Source organism: Scyliorhinus canicula, chromosome 4 (assembly GCF_902713615.1).
Source record: "Scyliorhinus canicula chromosome 4, sScyCan1.1, whole genome shotgun sequence".
NCBI lineage: Eukaryota > Metazoa > Chordata > Chondrichthyes > Carcharhiniformes > Scyliorhinidae > Scyliorhinus > Scyliorhinus canicula.
In genome coordinates this window covers 107,754,782-107,778,360 of record NC_052149.1, presented here as the reverse complement: position 1 = coordinate 107,778,360, position 23,579 = coordinate 107,754,782, and the positions used below count along the sequence as shown (strand labels likewise).

General features: G+C 45.9%; 1 protein-coding gene across 1 annotated transcript in view; it reads left to right on the top strand.

Moving 5' to 3' along the window:
- LOC119964894 (procollagen galactosyltransferase 2-like) overlaps positions 1-23,579 on the top strand; it is a 132,724-nt gene that overhangs the window by 91,569 nt on the left and 17,576 nt on the right. The window contains exons 3-7 of the mRNA XM_038794988.1: positions 924-1,000; positions 4,178-4,284; positions 13,669-13,801; positions 18,095-18,222; positions 21,553-21,759. Coding sequence (XP_038650916.1) covers positions 4,223-4,284; positions 13,669-13,801; positions 18,095-18,222; positions 21,553-21,759 — 530 coding nt within the window. The 5' untranslated portion in view covers positions 924-1,000; positions 4,178-4,222. The remainder of the gene's footprint in view (positions 1-923; positions 1,001-4,177; positions 4,285-13,668; positions 13,802-18,094; positions 18,223-21,552; positions 21,760-23,579) is intronic.

Here is a 23,579-nt window from a genome sequence, read left to right as displayed (position 1 = left end):
GGCTGGTGGACCCTAAACTCTGCAGCTTATGCTGACCTCTACACTGGTGACAAATCTTTCCTCAGCCTCCCTCGCGACCTACAGGTACCGTTCCTCGGACAGGTTGAGGACTCCAATGTCCAGCATCCCACCACCCGTCTGCGCCCTCTCCCATCTGCTGTAGGCTAACTTCTCCTGTGGGGACACGGGATGGGAGGGGGGTTGGTAGTGTTAGCTTCACACGTTGTTCATCGCAGGAGCGGGTGGCCTGGGGTGGTGTATGGGGGGGGGTGTAGCGTGGGTTGCACTGCTGGATATGGGTGGGCCAGGGCACAAAACAGTGCTGGGTGGGGAGAGTGCCAGGCGCATTTTTGTAAAGGGGGGGGTCGGTGGGGCGGGGGTCCAGTGCCAATCCACCCGTGCAGCCCGGTGGAGGTCATTGATCTTCTTACAACACTGGGTGCCGGTCCACTTGGTCACATTCCCCGAGCTGACGGCCACTCCTCCCAGGCACAGGCTGCACTGTGGCTGACCCTCCGAGACACTTGTGGGGGGAACACGGCATCCCTTCTTACCTCGACCGCGTCCAGTAATCTTCCCAGGTCATCATCCCCGAATCGTGGGCAGGTCTTCTCGGAGGCATGGCTGCAAGCTGTGTGGGGTTGGCTGTGTAGGAGTGATTTAAGTGCTGCTCCCCCTTTCCTAGTGGGGTCTGGTGGGCGCGGTCCCGGAGAACCAGCTCGTGGGACCATCATTTGCAGTGTGAAGCTCGTGCAGCCTCGTTATGTAGACTAATTAATGTTTTATAGCCTCGCCTGGCCAAGCATCAGGAAGCTTGCGACAGTTCCCCCTCACTACCACACTTTGAAACATTTCTGTTAAATCGCGCCCTATATAAACTACAGCCAATTGCGTGCACTGCTAATTGCCCCTTTGTTTTGCAGTTGACCATCCCCCCATGGAACCTTCCAATAATGTTTCTATACCTGTTAAACATGCGGACAAGATGGGATTCGATGAGGTAAGAGAAAGGGCCACACAGTCATTGCTGAACATCTGGTCAGAAACAATTACTGAAGTATGAAAGACCATGAAGAGTTAGAGCTGAAAATCCAACTTTTTAGAGTGATCTTTGCTGCAGCAAACCAGAATCCAATGAGTAGAATTTGGGTCTAAATTAGCTTCAGGAGGTACAGGCTACTGCTCAGAATTAAATTACTTTGTAACCGACTATTCCACAAGGATAATAATCTTCCAGGAATATAATATATCAAAATTACTGTCCATTGTGTTGGTTAAACTCATCCTTGACTGTTTTAGCTATAGTAATGTAGTTGTGGTGGAATAAAATACTATAACATGTGATAATCGATTGAAAAGCTTATTTACAGCTGTGATATAACAACAACATGAACAGATTGATATTACTATAAAAACATTTATTTACGCACTCCCTTGGGATTGAGGATGAGTTGCTTCCACTCCAGTTTGTTGCGTTCAAAGATGGTGGATCAGCTCAATGAGTGATCTGCAGCCTCTGCCACACATGGACAGGTGGTGCTTGAAGGATCGCTTAAGTGGGATGTTTGGAAGTTTGTTTGCTCTTTCCGATGCCTTGACTTGGGCCTCTGCGTGTTCCCGAAGAAGCCGCTTGATTTGTTTGGTGCCTTGCCGAATAACCCTTCACCATTTTGGTGGTCACAAGCCAATGCCTCCCCATGAGGAGGTGTGGATGTTTGATATCTTCAGGGATGTTATGAGGCCATCCAGAAGCATTTCCGCTGTCCTCCTGCGAATTTCCTGCCACAACTGAGTTCCAAACCGAACAGTTGCTTTGCTGGTGCCTAGCATATGAGCGCTATGTTGTGCCCAGTGGAGCTGGTTATGAGTGAGTAATGACTCAATGTCAGACACGTTGGCTTGGCAGAGGGTGCTCCCCATTGAACTGTCTTTCTTGCCACTGGATTTGGAAATCCAATGCTGGTGGCATTATAAATAGAACAGTGCGTGAAGCATTAGTTTGGCCTCTAATTATTAGTATTGCATCTGGAAATTCATTTGATACATTTTGTAAGCAAAATCAATCCATTAATTAAAAAAGGACCTGACTAATGAACTGGTTAATTAATTAATTGAATCCCTGTTGTTGGCTTAACAGCAGTTAATTCAGATTGTATTTAAATCGCTCCCTTAGCTCTTGGTAAATGTAATAGCTGATGTCGCGTTTTTCTTTCATTGCTCATAATATTGCCTCCATAAAATCGGGATGTATGAAAGTCTATCACATTAGTCACAATTGAAAGTGTCACCCATGCAAATCCTGCAAAACATTCAAACTTAATTGCCTCGAACCTCAGCAACAACAAACTAGAGGAATCAATGAGGAATGTAGGAGTGTGCTAAATAACAAATGTCATTTTCTGCTGGATCCACTGCCTCTCCCCATGGGGAGGATCTGTGTTTTATAAATAGTGTGTCAGTCTGCAGTCTTTCTGAAATGAAAAAATGAAAAATGAAAATCGCTTATTGTCACGAGTAGGCTTCAATGAAGTTACTGTGAAAAGCCCCTAGTCGCCACATTCCGGCACCTGTCCGGGGAGGCTGGTACGGGAATAGAACCGTGCTGCTGGCCTGCTTGGTCTGCTTTAAAAGCCAGCGATTTAGCTGAGTGAGCTAAACCAGCCCCTTTCTTCAATGAAAACTGTTTTTCACTACTGGATGTGTCCTTCCACAACAAATAGGTTCCGTGGACTTAAAGGGGCAGCTGATTAAATCCTATCCTCCCAACCACTCCCAAGAGGTGTAAGTGCAACCCAAACCAACTTGCCTTCTGATCCACTCTTGCGCCCTAGCGATTGCTCAGCCCCTCCAACAACACTATGACAGAGATAGAGGGAAATACGATACAGGGAGAACTGCAATGAGAAACCCATTTCTGCTCACAGTGTGGAATAGCACCTTGGAATTCCAACACACTGTACACCACTCTCCGCTATCCCTTCTTACAGAACCCCGTATATTCACTTATCTGCCCTAATTGAAGCCATTCCCAAACATAGCCATGAATGTGCTGAGTATTCTGTCCACCCAACGGATCTTCCGGTGGTCATGATTGGATCCTTACATATGGCATTGAGCTCAGGAATTGACGATACACTAGCACTTCCATTATTCCCACCCCATCCTACACCAACACCATGCCAGAGCCTGTCAACTTAGGCGCAGGATTCAAACTTGCCACAAGCGATGCTTCTGGGAGAAGGATAAAATATTGGGTCTTGCCAACAACAAATTCAGCGTTGAATCACTTTCTGCTTTGAGTAATAAATATGTTTGTGGGCTGCATGGTGGCGCAGTGGTTAGCATTGCTGTCTCACGGCGCTGAGGTCCCAGGTTCGATCCCGGCTCTGGGTCACTATCCGTGTTTGCACATTCTCCCCATGTTTGTGTGGGTTTCGCCCCCACAACCCAAAGATGTGCAGGGTAGGTGGATTGGCCACACTAAATTGCCCCTTCATGGAAAATATTAATTGAGTACTCTAAATTTATTTTTTAAAAATATGTTTGTGATTTCATTCATTATGTATTCCATCTCACATCTGACCTCAAAAACTGCAGAGCAAGAGATATTTACTGGGTCGACTGACAGAGTAGTGTGATAATCCTGTTGACTCATCGATTGATGAGTTTTGCAACAATGCCAATTACTCATTGATTAAGAGTCTTGTGATAATCCAGACTCACCAAATGACAAGAGTAATGCGTTAATCTCATTGGCTCATCGATTGATGGAGAACGATCAACAAACTTCCTTACACTTTGAATGGTATTTTGGGATCTTTGCCATCCACCTGAATGGTATTATGGGATCTTTCCCATCCACCTGAAAGAATAAAATTATTTGACTTTGAATCATTATTACTTATCTTTTGTTGATGAGTGGGTAGTGGCGGTGAGAATGTTACGACAACTGATAATTTAGCCATTAGATGTTGACCCACCATCATTTTTTAAAGACTGGTTCTAAACAAAACACAGCAAGTATTCAAAGCAAGTGGTTTACCTTGTGTGTTAAGAAAATGTTCCCAGTGTGCCTGATTGAAGGGATAAAACATCAACGGTATGTAAAAGCCCTCAAAGTGGCAGGTATCACCACCAAGTCAGTACCTATAATCAGTTAATGTGAACTTGTGTTTAGATATTCATGATAAACCTCAAGCGCAGGACAGACAGGAGGTAACGAATGTTCCGCACACTTTATGAACAGAACATTGACGTCAAAGTGGTAGATGCTGTAGATAGGAAGTAAGTACCGAATATAAAGAAAAAACATATACAATCACCCCATATAGTTTCCGTTTACCCATCAAAGAGTGAAATTCTATTACTTTCCTTCTGCGTGTACTGCTTTTGGTAAAATGTTATTTATTGGAGAAAATGTATTGGAGACATTGCACCCCTGCTCGTGGGTTTCCTAGCAGTGTGGGGTGGTTTCAATGGGAAATCCCATTTACAAGAGATGGGAAGAGGGAATCCCACTGCCAGCGAACGGCGGGTCGCTAAGAAAAACGCGGCTGGAGGACCGTAAAATCCAGCCCTGGTACCTCTTTCACTTGACTTGGGTGGCTGCTTGGTTGTTAATGCAGCTCGCTGATAAAATGGGCCATCTTCCCACTGAAACTCAGGACTCATGTGCTACTTGCTGGAGTTAAAATTAACGTAAAAGTTTCCAATACAATAATTATATAGGCATTATAAATAGACCCTATATTATTATTATTTTTTAGAAAATATTTTATTGAGGCATTTATAATTTTAACATTTTGAACAACAGAGATCCAACACGTGCAAAAACCCCACAATAACATATGCAACACCCCCAGCCCTAAACCCTAACTACCCATACATTACATTCCCTGCCCTTATTTGTCACTTCCGTGCCTCCCACCCTGCTGATGGTCAATTCTCCTTGAAAAAGTCAATCAACTGCTGCCACCTCTGAGTGAACCCCTGTAATGAACTCCTTAAGGCAAACTTAATTTTCTCCAACCTGAGAAACCCTGCCATGTCACTGACTTAAACCCCCGACTTTGGACGCTCCGAGTCCCTCCATCCCAGCAAAATCCATCTCTGGGCCACCAGGAGGCAATGGCCAAAACATCGGCCTCTCTCCCCCCTGGGCTGCCGGGTTTCCGACACTCCAAATATTGCCGTCTCTGGACTCATAGAGTCATAGAATTTACAGTGCAGAAAGAGGCCTTTCAGCCCATCGAGTCTTCACCGGCTCTTGGAAAGAGCACCACACTTGAGCCCATGCCTTCACCCCATCCCTGCAACCCCACCTCACCTTTTTGGACATTAAGGGCAATTTATCATGGCCAATCCACCTAACCTGCACATCTTTTGCCTGTGGGAGGAAACCGGAGAAAACCCGCAGACACGGGGAGAACGTGCAGACTCCGCACATGACCCAAGTCGGGAATCAAACCTTGGACCCTGGAGCTGTGAAGCAATTGTGCTAACCACTATACTACCATGCTGCCCAGTAAACTCGGAGTCACCCTCCCTTCCAAGACCTCTGACATGACATCTGAAAATCCCTGCCAAAATCCCCTCAGCCTCGGATACACCCAAAACATATGTACATTGTTCGCAGGACTTCCCCCACACCGACCACACTTGTCCTTCACCTCCTCAAAAAACGTACTCATCCGGCCATAGTCATATGAGTCCTGTGCACCACCTTGAACTGGATCAGGCTATGCCTGGCACACTACGAGGATGCATTGACTCTTCTCAGGGCCTTCTCCCATAACCAGACTTCCAACTCCCCTCCCAGCTCTTCCACTTCCTCTTCACCTCCCCTATTGGAACCCCTCCCCACTCCATCAGTTCCTTATCTATTTCTGAGACCCTCCCCTCCCCAGCCCCTGCTTTTAACATCACCTTATCCTGTAGCCTGTAGCCACCTAAAATGGACACTGGGCTAACAAGATGGAGAATTGCTAAGACTGCAGGGAAAAAGCAGTTTAGCCAAGACAGCAGTCTGCAAAGACTGATTAGCATTTTGCAAGCAGCAAAACTAGTTTCTGGCCAGGTGGAAGATCTCAAACCAAAGGTGTTAATAGCAAAACGCTTTGCATATTAATGAGGCAATCCAGATCTGGGCACACACAATGGCAACATTTGGGTTTGAATAGATACTTTAAGTGGATGTCCAGACAGAGCGGCACCAGAAGTATCCACCATAGAGACCGCCCCCTCCATCGAGGAGAGACCCTCACATTGGGGGAATTCAAAAGATATCGATTAGGATCTGATCCAATCGATACCTGAAGGTGAAAGCCCGCCCCAAAAGAGGCACGGACATTGGGGCCCTATAAAGATAGACCCCCACACATGGTCCTGTCTGTTGTTTTCGTGCTCCGGCTTTGACTTCGACCCAGAACTTCGACTTGTATCCTGACTCCAGCCGTTGAGCAACAGCCGCCGAACCGTAAGTGACAATACGACGCTCGCTACGCGAACCAGCCCCACTAGACCCCCAGCGACCAGCACACTCTCTGAAGGTTGCAGACCAAGATCGGAACGAAGGCCTCGCTCCCTGACCTTGCCTGTTCCTGTTTAGTTAAGTATTCTGATCGCTTAGTTTAGTTGTAGCTTAGTCCCTTAGCGTGTGCATGTGTATTTATTATATTTGTAATAATAAATACTAATCGTTTGGAACTTATTAATCGGTGTATCGTTTTATTACTTTGAACCTGACCTTGGAATATCTGTGAGGTGTCTAGATACGGCACCTGGCGACTCCCGAGCTGAAAATACATACATAGAGCCTAGCAGTGTTAAGCACACGGCCTTTAAACGGAGGCGTGTTAATACACTCCAATAAACGTGAATTACACTCAAGTAAAACGTGCAACAAGCCCCCTTAGTGGGAGGCAAGGGAAGCTCGGGACCTGCCTCTGAATAAAATCCCTGCAGGTACCGGAACCTGTTTCCACCCGGCAAATCAAACTCTTCCTCTAGCTCCTCCAAGCTCTGGAAACCCTCTCAATGAAGAGATCCCCAAATCTCTCAATCCCTGCCCGCTGCCACCTCCTGAATCTCCCATCTAGCCTCCCCAGAGCGAACCAGTGATTATCACAAATCGGTGACCACACGGACGCCCCCTCCAGTCTCATGTGCTGCCTCAATTTCCGCCACACCCTCAGGCCTGCCACTACCGCTGGGCTTGTGGAGTCCCGAGCCGGCGAGAAGGGCAGAGGTGCCGTTAACAAAGCCTTAAGACTCGTGCCCTTGCAAGATGCTGCCTCCACTCGCTCCCACACCGACCCCTCCCTCACTATCCATTTCCTAACCATCGATATATTAGCCGCCCAGTAGTAATTAATAAAGTTTTGAAGGGCCAAGCCCCCCTCCCCGCTCAAGAAGGATCTTCTTCACTCTCGGGGCTTTCCCGGCCCATATAAAACCCAAGATCGCCGTACTCATCGTTCTTTAGGGATGAAGATTGGAAGACACTGAAAGACGAACAGAGATCTTGGGAGGACTGTCATTTTCACAGTTTGTACCCTCCCCGCCAGTGACAGCGGGAGCACGTCCCACCTACGGAAGTCCCCTTTCATTTGCTCAATCAACCTGCCCAAATTTAGTTTATGAAGCTGACCCAAGTCCCTTGCCACTTGAATCCCCATGTATCTAAAACTCTCTCCCACCACTTTGAATGGCATCTCCCTCAGTCTCCTCTCCTGCCTCTTGCCTGGATCACAAAAAACTCACTCTTGCCCATATTCAGTTTGTAACCTGAGAACCGACAAGATTCCTCTAGTATCCCCATAATTCCTGCAATTACCCCCAATGCGTCTGTTATACAATGATGTAGAGATGCCGGCGTTGGACTGGGGTGAGCACAGTAAGAAGTCTAACAACACCAGGTTAAAGTCCAACAGGTTTGTTTCGAATCACTAGCTTTCAGAGCACTGCTCCTTCCTCAGGTGAATGGGAGGAAGGAGCAGTGCTCCTTCACCTGAGGAAGGAGCTGTGCTCCGAAAGCTAGTGATTCGAAACAAACCTGTTGGACTTTAACCTGGTATTGTAAGACTTCTTACTCTGTTATATAAAGGAGCAAATCATCCGCATAGAGCGAGACCCTATGTTTCACACCCCCCCTCACTATCCCCTGCCAAATATTCAATGCTCTCAGCACCATTGCCAAAGGCTCTATGGCCAGGGCAAACAGTAATGGGGAGAGTGGACACCCCAGTCTTGTCCGCGGATGCAGACTAAAATATTCTGATCAAACCCGATTTGTCCTTACATTCGTCACCGGTGCCTGATATAGCAACCGGACCAATCCACAAATCCCTGCCCAAACCCAAACCGAACCGAAAAAACGGCAAATACAAAAGAAACCCAAACTACAAAAACCCAAAGTTTTTCACAGCATAGATCAGTTCTCCTCATTCAAATTCAAGGTCCTCCTTACCCTGCTAGTCCATTCTCCTTCATGAGGTCCGTTGCCTCCTCCACCGAGCCAAAGTGCAGTTCCCTGCCCCCATAGGTCACCCATAGGCGAGCCGGGTACAGTAAAATAAACATAACACTTTGACCTTATTAAAGCTCGCCCTCTTCTTCGCGAGCTCTGCTCCCAGGTCTTGGTACATCCGAATCTCGACGCCTTCCCAAGTGCATCGTCTCGGCTGCCTGGCTCTCCTCATGATGTGTTCCTTGTCCAGGAACTGATGCAATCATACCACCATCGCCCTCAGCGGCTGACTCCACTGGGGCTTTCACATCAGTGCCCTGTGGGCCCTATCCACCTCCGTGTTCAATACCCAATTAAGGATGACAGGTGGATCAAGGAATGTAAGACTCAATAAGGACGGTGGCAAAGTGGTTAGCACTGCTGTCTCACAGCTCCAGGGTCCCAGGATCAATTCCGGCCTTGGGTTACTGTCTGTGTGGAGTTTGCACTTTCTCCCTTTGTCTTCGTGGGTTTCCTCCGGGTGCTCCTGTTTCCTCCCAGTGTCCAAAGAAGTGCAGGTCAGGTGGATTGAACATGCTAAATTGCCCCTAGGTTACAGGGATAGGGTGGAGGTGTCCGCTTAAGTAGGGCCTGTGCAGATCCGATGGGCTGAATGGCCTCCTTCTGTACTGTAAATTCTATGTCATCAGCAATATCCAAACATATCCAGATAATATCCCATGGGCGGAACAGTAGCACAGTCGTTAGCACTGTTGCTTCACAATGCCAGTGACTTGGGTTCGATTCCCAGCTTAGGTCACTGTCTGTACGGACTTCGCACGTTCTCCCCGTGTCTGCATGGGCTTCCTCCGGGTGCTCTGGTTTTCTCCCACAAGTCCCGAAAGATGTGCTTTTTAGGTGAATTGCACATTCTGAATTCTCGGTTGGTGTACCCGAACAGGTGCCGGAGTGTGACGAATAGGGGCTTTCCACAGTAACCTCATTGCAGTGTTAATGTAAGCCTACTTGTGGAACTAATAAAGATTATCATTAGGAGAGCTGAGCACAGACAGAGGAGAGAGAAACCTAGGGTCACTGCAGAATGGAGGCGTTCATGATGGCCTTCCTCTTCAATGGTTAAAAAAATTGTAAAGGCCTTAGGCTGGAGGTGTGGCCCTCCAGAAGAATGCTGGGCTGTTCCTGAATCCTGTGAGCATTGCAGCCAGAAGACCATAAAATGATAAGATGTAGGAGCAGAAGTAGGCCATTCGCCCCATTAAGTCTGCTCCACCATTCAATGAGATCATGATTCATCTGATGATTCTTAACTCCACTTTCCCACCTTATCCCCCAACCCATGATTCCCTGACTGATTGAAAATCTATTTACCTCAGCCTTGAACATACTTAATGACACAGTCTCCTCAGCCCTTTGCGGTGAAGACATGCCATCATTTCCTTACTCTCTGAGGGAACAAATTCCTCCTGATGCTACCAGTTAAATGAACCATGCATGGCCCAGTGACCTACCAGTGACAGGCGACCTCCAGCGTAATAACAGTTTATTTATGAGAAGAGCAGAGATAAACATGTAATGGTGATAGTAGAACAACGGGCTGCTAATCTAATTACTCCCTTTCACTGTCCACCCTCTCCCACACGCGCACAAGACAGGCACACAGTGGGAAGAGGAACAATCAAAGTAATGGGGGAATTAAATGGGAATGAGAGATGAGTATCTTCACTGCTGAGGTTGTAGTCTCTGTAGTCGACTATCTTCTCGGGACCTGAACTGTTGAAATCACCAGCTGGTTTGGATCTTCTGGCTGGAACATTCAGGCCAGATCCTCAGGTTGTGGGATCCCCTCTTAGGGTGACACTTTAACTTGTGTTCACCTGGGCCTTACGATAGAAGATGCACTTTAGGTCCATTCAGTTTCTTATCTGTTGTCAGCTTTAGCAGACTGACTAATAGCTTGCCTTAGTTAAAGAGAGTATCAGAGCAGCAGCTTTCACAATGCCTTAGAGATATATGGTAACCTTACAGGGAGAGGAATGCCATTGAGTCTACACTGACCCTTCAAATAAGCAGTCTACCAATACCCACTTCCCCCCTATTCCCGTAATCCCACAACCTAAGCTGCACATCCCGGACACTAAGGGACAATTTATCATGGGCAATCCACCCAACCTGCGCCTCTTTGGACTGTGGAAGGAAACCGGAGCACCCGGAAGAAGTCCACACAGGCATAGGAAGAACGTACAAACTCGACACAGAGTGACCCAAGCCGGAATTGAACCCAAGTTTGAACCAAGGTTCCTGGCGCAGTGAGGCTGCAGTGCCACCGTGCCGTCCCAATGGAGCCAATTTGCTGCTGAGCAAGTCCATCAAATTGTGACATTACCAGACCATTCCAAAACACATTGCACTGGGTTGCCGGGGAGGGGGGGGGGGGGGGGGGGTGGTATTCTTGGACCAGACTAAATCGCACATTCTACTGGGGTGTTCTTGGACCAGACATGTCACACAGAAGCCAGCATAACAAAAGATTAATTATTCATTAATTATTAATTAAGATGTTACGTACACTCGACTGCATGATATCATCATACAAGGCTGGCCAGCATCTTCTGGGAACTTCCTCTTGACCTCAATGAGCCATGTTTGTTGCTTTTAGAGAGAAACTAACTATTCAAAATGGTCTAATCCTGCTAGGTCAACGGTTCATCATTCCGCTGCTCTCCAATGGTATCACACACAAGTCCATAAAGGGTACTCCAGACTGGATACAACGAAGACCAGGGCCACAGAGTCAGAGTATTAGCCCTTGATGCAAGGGGTCTCCAGTTGCTACCTTGCAACAAACTTAACCCACACCAAACAAAAGAGCTCTTACACTTACATGAGGTCCCTGATGTACCGTGGGCATTCACGGCAGTAGATATTTTTGAATGGGACGGCAAGCAACGCCTGGTATTCGTGGATCCATACTCTGGCTGGTTTGAACTGGACGATTTGGCAAGTACAACCAGCAGTTTGGTAATTGTAAAACTCAAGAGGCACTTTGCCACATATAGCACACTGCAAAAACTCATGACCGACAATGTCCTCCAGTCTCTGCTGAATTCCATCCTTTGGGATTTTCATCACGTAACAAACTGCCCTTTATGCCCACAGTCAAATGGTTTTCCTGAGAGAGCTGTACTCTCCGTCACATATCTTCTGGAGAAGTGTACGCGGGACAACATTGATTTCTAAGCTGCACTTCTAAGCCTATGTAATGTTCGCTGGAAGGACCTGGCCTTGCCAACTCAATGGTTGTTCTCTAGACACACCAGGACCATGTTCCCGACCACTAATGCCATGTGTTACAGCCAGATTTGTACCAACCGATGAAGTGTTGATACAACGCAAATTAAACAACAAGTCACATTATAACAAACACACCCATGCTCTATGTCGTCTAGCACTGGGCAAAGGGTCCATATGCGTATCACATGAGGCTATGACCATTGACCAGTCAACTAGTAGCGGCCTTCAATGGCGAACAGTATATACGCAATCACCATCACATGATGCCAATAGCCAAGCCACCACCAGTAGCTGATTACTCAGATCAACCACTGTTCCTGGACCTCAGGCCCCACATGTTTCCCTCAACCGGATGCTGTTGGACTCCTGCATGGCAAATCCAAGGCCTTCAAACTGGACAAACGATACACCTTCCGTGCCCACCACAATGCACACTGCCAATAGGACAGTCCCACCGGCAGTATCAGGACTTCATCATGTCTTAAAATGCCCAGACTTACCAAAATAATTCCATGAGTTTTACTTTCTCCCTTCCCCAACCTGTTCTGCGAGGAGGTGGAGGAGTGCACACAATGGACACACAACGTGTTATTCACTGGTTGCAAGAGCCAAGTTGAAGTTCTATTGTTCAAATGCACACACTGGGCACAGAACAGTCTATGCACCAACTGCATGAGCCAAATTGATGTTTTATTGTTTGTATCGACTGTTGTACACTCCTGTAAATTAGTTGTACGTAGTTATACGCATACACTGTTACATCTTACACTGCTGGGGGCCCAAACTAAATGGGGAGGACGTAGACCGGGTCATCACGTGGTTACGTGACTGTGTGATGATGCGGTCATGTGGATCACCACGGGGGCGGAGCTGAGCAGGGATACCTGGGACCTCGGGCAGTCGATGTGTTAATGAAAATTTGTATGTTTTGTTAATAAATCTCTCGTTTGTTGATAGTTCCTTGTGTAGTCGTTGATTTAACGGACCATGCAGAACTACATCAGCTTCAGCTTCTCCAATCTATCCATGTAACTGAAGTTCCGCATTCCTGGAACCATCCTTGTGAATCCTTTCTGAACCCTTTTGAATGCCTGTTATTCCTTCCTAAATTGTGATGACCAGAATTGGAGATAATACTCCTGTCGAGGCTCAACCAGTATTTCATACAAATCCATCATAACTCCTTCATTGTACTCTATACCTAGAATGCTGTATGTCTTAACCGATTTTTAAATCTGCCCTGCCACCTTCAATGATATACCTCTAGGTCCCTCTGCTCCTGCACCCCCTTTAGAGTTGTATCCTTTAATTTATATTGCCCCTCCCCATTCTTCATACCCAAAAGAGTCACTTCACATATCTGTGCATTGCATTTCATCTGCCACTTGTTCACCCAATCCACTATCCTCTCAGAGCTCATAAAGCATCCAAGTTTTGTGCCATCTTCAAATTTTCAATAGGTCATTTATATACAGTATGTCAGGAAAATAAGTGACCCCAACACCGATCCCTGGGAATCCCACTATACACCTTGCTCCAGTCCAAAATAAGAAGTGTTGGAGTTAACCCAAGCAGAATAGTTTTGGCCTTGCCAAGGTTCAGATAACTTGAGATTAAACAAGCAGGCCCGAGGTTTATGCTGCACTTTATCACTATCAGCTCATAACAGGTTTTCAAACCGTGATCCATGTGTCATCAAACAGTATGATAATATAAGATTGAGAGTCTTACGTTCCAAACCTTCCATTTGATTGGGTGTAGTTGAACTGGGGCATGATAATGACAGGAAATGCCATAGGCTCTGCTGTCATTCCAGATTATTGCACGCCAAGGCTGGCTCTTTCCATAATATGTCATAACCCAGCTCAGAAATAGGGTACCATAACATGACAGACATTTTGTATTGACAGAGCCCTCAACACAAGTCATCTGAAAGCCTTCAACATTGAAATGTTACCGGAATATCATGACCCTTACTCAGGAAGAATACTGACACGGGGAGAAATAGGCTGCTTCCTGAGTCATTATTACATCTGGAAAAAGGTAAGACGATTGATCCTCATGACACGTTCACCTATTTCAGGCAATTGTAGCTGTGTTGTCATTTAAAAGTGTGGTAAGCAGCATGGTGGCGCAGTGGTTAGCACTGCTGCCATACGGCACCAAGGACCCAGGTTCGATCCCAGCCTTGGGTCACTCTCTGTGGAGTTTGCACATTCTCCCTATGTCTGCAGGCATTTCTCCGCCACAACTCAAAGATATATAGGATAGGTGGATTGGCCACACTGAATTGCCCCTTAATTAGAAAAGAAAAACAAATTATTCTTAATTTACAAGTGTGGTTATCTACCTCCAGAGATTCCATTCGAGCTCCTAATGCTTTAAGAATGCTCTGTGACTTGAAATGAATGCATCTGGAGATTTAAAAAATAATTTAGTGTACCCAATTATTTTTTTCCACTTAAGGGGCAATTTAGCTTGGCCAATCCACCTAGCATGCATATCTTTGGGCTGTGGGGGCCAAACCCACACAAACACGGGAAAAATATGCAAACTCCACACAGACAGTGACCCAGAGCCGATTTCGAACCTGGGACCTCGGCGCCGTGAGGCAGCCGTGCTAACCACTACACCACCGTGCTGCCCCACCTGAAGGTTTTATGCTGCTGATGTAGAAATATCAATTCAGAAACAAAGACCGGAATTTTCCCATTGTGGGCGGGACCCAGATTGCAATGCCTCGTGAGATCTTGTTAGATCTTGCGAAACTTAACGAGCATCATAAATCTCACGAGAGGCCTCTCGCGAGGTTTACCGGCTTTGTTGCATCTCCGAGAGTTGGGCACAATGAAGCTGGTAGATTACGCCCACTGTCCATACATTTCTGTACTGCAACTCTTGTACATAACTCACCATGGAAGCCTTTTTGAATCAACAAAAAAGTGAACATCAATCTTGCAAGATCATTTGTTTGACTTGCAGCTGTTAGCCATTTTATAGAACTACTACCAGAGAACTTCCAATATCACCCTGAATTTCTCAACTGGAAGCGAATGTACATTTCGTTTCGATAGCGCATTGAACGGACAAAAGCAAAACATAACCAGATATCGGGTGTGATTTTTAAGGCCACCGCACAAATTTGGCAGCTAAATCTCACAAGAGGGCCGGAACGGGATTTGCGCCGGTGAAATCTCGGTTTCAGATCTTCCCCACACCCTGCCAGTGACGTGGTCAGGTTCACGCCCAGAAAGGGCAAGAACCTGATTTCCATGAATTTAAATATCTTCACACTGTACCTTCCAGCCCTGTGTGATGTTTAGCCCTGGTGCTGTGATGTAACGCCAGCATGACTCACTATTGATCTTGGGACTCGAAATCCAGTCGTGATGGCCACACTGGGTGTACAGAGGTGCCTTGAGGCTTCAGGGTTAAGGGCTGAGGCTGGGCAATGGCAGTGCCAGGGGGTTGTGCTGGGGTCAGTGCTGTGGGGCAGTGAGAGGGGGCAAACCCTTCTCCTTGGGGGGGCTTTCTAGTGGGGGAGAGGGGTGTGTGTCAGTGAATGTATGGGATGGTAGAGTGGGAGAATGCCCTTCCCGATGTTTTTGTGGTTGAGGGGAGGGGGGCCACCCCGAAACTTGTTGGGAGGTGGGATTCTCCATGTATGCGGGGGGGGGGGGGAGGGGGGGGAATGGGAGGGAGCTCAGTGTTCTTGCTGATTGGTGCGCCCTTTACAAGTGGCACCCTATCTCTCTGTGGCCAGGTTTGCAGCTCCAGGAGGCTCAGTCCCACCAGAGTGGGACTAAACACGCACACCAATTATTTTCTGACAAAGTGTTGGAAGATCTGGTTAGAAAATCTGGCTGTGTTTTTGGGGATCAACACACCAGTTTTTCAGTCAGAACCTGATACTTGGCCGTTTGTTTATAAAATCCCACCCATCATCTCTCCTTCTGAGGATAAAATGGTTTTACTTGATTGATTTGTATTACTTATACAATGGGGTTTGCTGGACAAATCTACCAGCCCCTCCACTACCACTTGCGATCTTAAAACAAAATTATTTAAATTTATAAAAATAAATTTAGAGTACCCATTCTTTTTTTTCCAATTAAGCGGCAATTTAGCGTGGCCAATTCACCTACACTGCACATCTTTTTGGGTTGTGGGGGTGAGACCCACGTAGGCACGGGGAGAACCCACTTGTGATCTTATATAGTAGCTCCTCAGTTACGGTAACTTTTCCTGTTATATTTGTATTGAGCTGACAACAAGACATGACATGAGTTATGCATTACCAGATGCAAGTGAATCAGCATTTCTTTTCAATGTCTAGTGTACAGTTAGCTGCCTGTTGAAATGAAAAATGAAATGAAAATCGCTTATTGTCACAAGTAGGCTTCAAATGAAGTTATTGTGAAAAGCCCCTTGTCACCACATTCTGCGCCTGTTCGGGGAGGCTGGTACGCGAATTGAACCGTGCTGCTGGCCTGCCTTGATCAGCTTTCAAAGCCAGCAATTTAGCCCTGTGCTAAACCAGCCCCTGGAAGAAATAATTGCTTATTGTCACAAGTAGGCTTCAATGAAGTTACTGTGAAAAGCCCCTAGGCGCCACATTCTGGCGCCTGTTCGGGGAGGCCGGTACAGGAATTGAACCCACGCTGCTGGCATTATTCTGCATTACAAGTCAGCTGTTTAGCCCACTGTGCTAAATTAGCCCCAGCCTGTTTTTACAGTAATGAACAAAACATCTGACTTCAAACACTTTCAAAATTGATGTGTCGAGAATTTCTTCCTCCAGGTTTAGAATAACAGGTTTGGACACCCAGGCAAAATTTCACTACCCTCTGTCATTTTTTTAAATGTTTTTTATTGGGTTTTTGAGCAAGGTATAATTACTGTTATGTACACAGAATAAGAAACATATATATATACACACACATTTAGAAGAGAAGGGCACACCCCAACATAAAATACAATAAAATATGAAATAGAATAACTGGTAGGGTATCTGGCAAAATTATTTACACCACGTAAGTAGGTGTGATACTTGGCTGTGTTTTGTGTTGTTGTCGCCTGCTTCTCCCGGACGGGTCTCGCTGCCGTCCCGCGCTCGCCTCCGCTTCTGCTGCTCCTCCAGTCCTCCATCTTTATTTTCCTCGTTCCCCGCTCCTGGAGATGTCATGCACGTTTTGGCATCCCGTGCCTTCCTTCCGGCTCCTGTTTCCCCGCCCCCTGCCCCACCCCGCTGGTTCTCCTCTCTTGTTCCCCCCCCCCCCCCCCCCCCCCAGTCTACTGTGTGTCCGCCACGCAGGTAGTCCCCTGCACTCTGGGGTCTCCCTTCGCCCAGAGACCGTACTGGGTGGGTGCTTGCAGCAGTTCCTTGTTTCGAGCCCTTGGTTGTGGCACATTGTAGCCCTGTTCCTTTTCTAGCCTCTTTTGTCCCTCCTTCCCTGCATCCCCCCTCCCCGGTCTCTCGCTCCCTGTGTACGCCCTGTCCCCGGTCTCTCCCTTTTCCCTCCTCCCCCGTATACCCCTCCTTTGCCCCTCTTTTACTACCCTCTGTCATTAAAATAACTGGGAATTGGTACTATGTAAAAAAGAAGAGACTGCCATCTAGGCTGAGTTAAAGGAACTGCAACTAACCACAGCAGGGGTTGACTAATAACAATTTAAAGTTTGATCCTTATAAAGGATTTCAAATAAAGAAATGTCAATCATGGTTGTCAAAAGGGAATCAAATAATTATCTGAAGAAAGATAATTTGCAGGACTACAAGGAAAGGCAGATGTTGTGGGGCTGGGTGAGCTGTTCTTGTAGGGAGCTAGCACAAGCTTGAAGAACCGAGTGGCTTCATTCTGCGCTACGACAATTCTATGCTGCAACTTCGGAGCTCCCCAGCATCGGATTTGGGAGGGGAGGAGGTGGGACCTCTTCAAAGGTTGCCAACTAAGGGTTTTCATGGCAATTGTCCAAAAATGCAAACTTCCCCTGGGCAATTGCGCAGCACTGCGAACCATCCAAAAATGTAATTTAAATCACAAACCTCAGATAAGTACACAGAAAAGGTCAGACACATTAAAACCTCTTCTAACTTCTGGGGAATTATTGTAAAGACACAGACAGTACAAGACTACCCCACATCCCTGGAATCGCCCCCCCCCCCCCCTCCTACCCAAGGATTCTCCTATCAGATGAAATAGTTTATTTCGATCTCTCCAATCAAATCCTTGAGCTATCTTAAACACCTCAATTCGATCTGTCTTTAATCTTCCATACTTAAGGCCTCATCTGTGCAACAAAACGGTTTTGAATGTTCTGGCTGTTATATTTCAGATCATTTACCGAGGACTAAAGAAGGCCCTCGTCTTAGAAGATGACAATAGGTTTCAGCCACATTTTCGAAGAAGAATAACGAAGCTCATGGACGATATCGAGGAGAACCAGCTGGACTGGGACCTAATGTGAGTCTCAACATATAGCAACTGAGGGCAGCACGGTGGCCTAGTGGTTAGCATAACCGCCTCACGGCGCTGAGGTCCCAGGTTCGATCCCGGCTCTGGGTCACTGTCCGTGTGGAGTTTGCACATTCTCCCCGTGTCTGCGTGGGTTTTCGCCCCCACAACCCAAAAATGTGCAGAGTAGGTGGATTGGCCACGCTAAATTTCCCCTTAATATAAAAAAAAATAAAAAAATAATTGGGTAATCTAAATTTAAAAAAAAAAGAAAAAAAAAAAAAACATATAGCAACTGATTCAAAACCTCAGATTCAACATTGCAGGACTTCTCTTTTTACCACAGTTTTCTAAATTAGATTTCCTCAGAACCTGTAATGACGGAATACACTAACCAATGTGCTGGCTACATGTCGCAGTTTGGCTAGAACAGCTATCTCCTGATGCACAAAGAAGAAAATGCTGTAAAACCCAGACAGCAGTGCAGACAGCATTAGTGGAGGGACAAACAATGTATTTCAGGTCAATGACTTTTGATCAGAATGGGAAGATGTTGGAAAGCTAACAGTTTTTAAGTTTGATGTGGAGAGCTTTTAAGTAAGAGCTTTTAAGTAAGTACAGAGCTAGGAACGGGATAGGGAGGAGGAGAAAACATTAAGTAAAACGGCTGTGGTATATGTTCTCTTTGTCTTTTGGTTCCCAGATGTTGCTAATAATTACACCATAAGGCTATAACGATCTGAAACTCTAAGTTTAATTTTGCTATGCTGTCTGGTACGATAGAAGAACTGGATTGAACTGGTTCTGTTATACTTCACATGAGCCTCTGGTGCAGCAGTGCAATGTGGCCCCTGGGAACACTTATACATACAATTAGCTCCCTGCTAATGAGTTCCTAGCTCTTTAGTTACAGACAATACAACAATATATAACAGTATGTGATAGAGTGAAGGGCATGGGGGAATCAATCATTGCAAGGTTGGTTAGGATCAGAAGAAGATCAGAAAGAGCATTGCTATCTCAGAGTTGTTGAAGTTTGCAATCCTTGGCATTTGCAAGGAAGGAACACTTGATCTGGATGAAGTAAAAGATAAAATGGGACAGTGGACCAGGATGAACTCTGTAATAGAATGAGTGGGTACTGCAGAAATCTCATCTATTCATCCATTGGGTTCTGGTCTGGATGCACGTGCGCACGTGTGTGTGTGGTGTGTGTGTGTGTGGTTTAAATAATCCAGTCGAGTTTACTAAGATATTTTGTTTCTTGCAAAATGTTCAGCACACACCATCTGCTTGTGAAGAATGATTCTCAATTATTTTTCAATTACTGGCTGCATGCATCAGTACAAACTTGCAGCTTTAGACTGGGCACACCTTCTGTATCAGACTCTTCGAAACGGGCAACCTCAAATATAATGGGCTTATCAGTGACCCAGAACATGTACGCAAGGCACTATTTTCGAAGTACCCACAGTTCCCAAATAGCGATTCAAATTACTGGTCTCAATCTCAGGCTACACTGAGGCCTACTCACTCAGCCTGATTGTCTCAAGGGCCTTAAAATAGCCAGTGCACCTGCTTGCTACAGCATGTCTGTGCTATTTATAGGATCCGGCACAATTTTCTAATACCAGTGGGCAGATGTGCATGGAATGATGCTCTGCCCAGTATTATTGGATGTAGAACACCAGGAATTCTTAAGAGGACCGCTGAGGCTGCTCCAAAAATAATAATGAAGAAGATTTTTAAAGGCCTTTATTGTACAACTTTGCAGGATTGACATGGGCACTTAGCATCAATCGTCATGCTTTTGTAATTTTAAGAAATGCCCTTGCATATAGCCTTTTATTTGAATATTTGGTTTTTTTAAATGTCTCTTCCAAACTTAAATTTAAAAAAAAAACCTTCAACCTCTGCGGGAGATCTGATGCGGCAGGTCAGAGTGGTTAATTAGCTCTGACTGTTGATTCCAAACAAGCCGAGGCTACTGGGAATAAGCTCTGCCCTGCTGCTGACTATAATGGTATGATGGAAAGTCAGCGTGAGCAGTCCCAGTTTAGCTCCAAAGGGAATGGGCTCACAGTGGGAAACTTCCTTCTTAAATCAGCACTGAATTGGGAATATCGCTCAGTGGGACTCCAGGATGGTGCAGGATGTTGCTCCTCTAATTTTAGGATGGACGTAATCCGGTGCTTTACTTCGCATTCTGCCATATTATATCTGCCCTGAGATTGGTTGACGATGGCACTGTCTGGAAAAATTCGTCTAACATCCTGACCTTGTGGAGTGAAATTAAATTACGTTTTACTTTCTGATTAAGAACTGCGATCTTCATGTCGCAGCATGGGGCAGCAAGGCAGCACAAATGGATAGCACTGTGGCTTCACAGCGCCAGGGTCCCAGGTTCGATTCCCTGCTGGGCCCTGTCTGTGCGGAGTCTGCACGTTCTTCCCGTGTCTGCGTGGGTTTCCTCCGGGTGCTCCGGCTTCCTCCACAGTCTAAAGACATGCAGGTTAGGTGGATTCGCCATGATAAATTGCCCATAGTGACCAAAAGGTTAGGAGGGATAATTGGGTTAAGGGGATAGGGTGGAAGGGAAGGTTTAAGTGGGTCGATGCAGACTCGATGAGCCGAATGGCCACCTTCTGCACTGTATGTTCTATGACTTTGTCATTCTCAAGATTCAAATAATGAGAGTTAGTTTGGAAAAGTGCAAGTCATAGCTGAGCACTGCAATTTGATAGATCATTAGCCAACCTCAAATAATATGAAGACCAGTCTTTATCGAGACTAAGCAAGTGATCTTGATAAATACTCAACATTAAGTCTTGGCCTTGAGTATTTCTTTAACTTAGTATTGCTGCTATTGTTTTGTTATGTCAATCATCCTGTAGATTTTGTCCAATTACCCCTCAGAAATAATTTTATGTTAGCATTCAGTAACATAAGCACCGCACTGAGTTTCGGATCTGGACTAAATGCAGGACTATATTTAATCTGTATCACAGAATTGTTACAGCGCCGAAGGAGGCCATCGGCCAATCATGTCTGCCAAGCTCTCCAAACGGCCATGATGGCGCAGCACCATTCCCCTGCCTTTTCTCCATACCCTTGCATGTTGTTTCTATTTAAATAATCATCTAAAACCCTCCTGAATGCCTCGATTGAACCTGCCTCCACCACACTTCCAGGCTGTGCATCCCAGACCCCAACCGCTCGTTGAGTGAAAAGTTTTTTTCTCACATCGCATTTCCTTCTTTTAAAAATCACTTTAAATGTTTGTCAGTCTGCTCCTTTCCCACAAAGACATTGCATCTTCCGTTACTGTTTTCACTTCAGCTACGTTGGCCGGAAGCGGATGCAAGTGGACCATCCGGAAAAGTCTGTGCCTGGCATTATGAACCTGGTAGAAGCAGATTATTCCTACTGGACATTGGCCTACCTCATATCTCAGCAAGGGGCCAAAAACCTGGTGGCAGCTGAACCCCTTGGGAAGATGTTGCCAGTGGATGAATTTCTACCCATCATGTACAATAAACATCCAGTGTAAGTACCTGTCATAAGCCTGGGCAGAGGGGTGGGGGAGGCGAATTATGGCATTCAGCAATGAAGAGGACAGCAGAGTGCATATTAGCCTTTTACCGTAAGTACCATCTATCGAGAAAAATAGTCATGATGTGGAGATTAACCTGCAGGTTAACTTCTTATTGAGAAAAATAGTATTAGAGATGGATTTATCTGCCAATTTCCATAGTAGGGTTATTTCCTGATGGGTAGAAGTCCTTAATAATATTTGGTGACTGTATTTTCATTGGGGAGGCCTGAATCTAAAATATCTGACCTACCAATCAATTATTGACTGATTGTTCACACCAGGTAAGTTAACTTGCCATCAATCTCACTGTTTGACAGTGAATTGCTCCATTCACTGAGGGGGGGAAAGGGTGCCATCAGAAAGAATTTCTACATCTTTGTTGCTATCTCAAATTGACCTTGACAAGACAGCTGGTAAATAAAGCTCTGGTTTCATCCCACATTGTGTAGAATTTGCATGTTCTCCACGTGTCTGCGTGGGTTCCATCGGGTGCTCCGGTTTCATCCCACAGTCCAAAGATGTGCAGGTTAGGTAGATTGGCCAAACTAAATTGCCCCATAGTGTCCAAAGGTTAGGTGGGGTTACAGGAATAGGGCATGGGTAGGGTGCTCTTTTGAAGAGTTGGTGCAGACGCAATGGGCCGAATGGCCTCCTTTTGCACTGTAGGGATTCTATGTCACACCTTCAGGGTAAGAGGAAATCTGGAACTCATGAGACTGGAGGTCAATTGGAAACTTCAAAACTAAGATGGACAAATTCTTATTGCACAAGAATACTAAGGATTATAGAAGCCAGGCGGGTTGATGGTGTTAGGCTACATATTGTCCAAGATCTCAATGGATGGCAGAACAGGCTCAAGGGGCTAAATCCTTTTCAGTGAAACACAGAAAATAGGTTCAGGATTATGCCATCTGGCCCTTTGAGCCTGCTCCACCATTCATAATGATCATGGCTGATCATCCAAATATGTTCCTGTGGTCCTAACTCATATTCTAAAATAGACCAGTGTGTCAACACTAATGGCTGAGCAAGAAAACACCAGCACATGGTGTGGCCCCAAAGTCACTTACATTCGGCAAGCTCCAGAATTCAGTGTTGACTTGTATGGGGTCACATGATCTCAACTTGGGTCAAACAGGAAGCTTAAAGTTTGCCTCATCATACTCATTCTAAGGAAGTGCAAAATCAGCCATGGCTCCTGTTTTCTGAAGCTAGCGAGCAGTCAATTACTGGAAGGGTGAGATTGTTTGTGCTGGATAAGAATTAGATCGGACGTAGTGCTCATTGTCCATGTTCAGAAGGGAAGAATGACCAATTGAGGAGAGATAGGAGAGGACCCCTAGAAGCTCTGCTACCGCAGCCTCACAGAAATCACTGGCTTCCAGGGTAAAGGAAGGAAGACAAAGTGCTGATTTTAAGAGTGGTGTTTACAACAAGTCAAAGGCTGGAAATCACAGTTTTCCTAGTGGACGGAAAATAATGGGCTGCAGGCTCACAATCCTTGAACAGTGTTCTCCATGATCGCTGCTCCTTTCCAGAGGTGTCTAACCATGGAGTCAGCCCGAAAATGTTCCCATCCATATAAACTGCAATGGGCTGAGTCTCTGATCCTAAGGCATCTTACAGGCACTCAGGCTGTTATAGTGCAAATTTTCAGGGTAGTCAACACTAATTTATAAGAAAATCAGGCATTTTCATAAAACAAGTGGAATTGGTCCAGGATAAATACTCTTGAGAACTTTCTCGTGCAATAACAGGCCATTCAGCACAG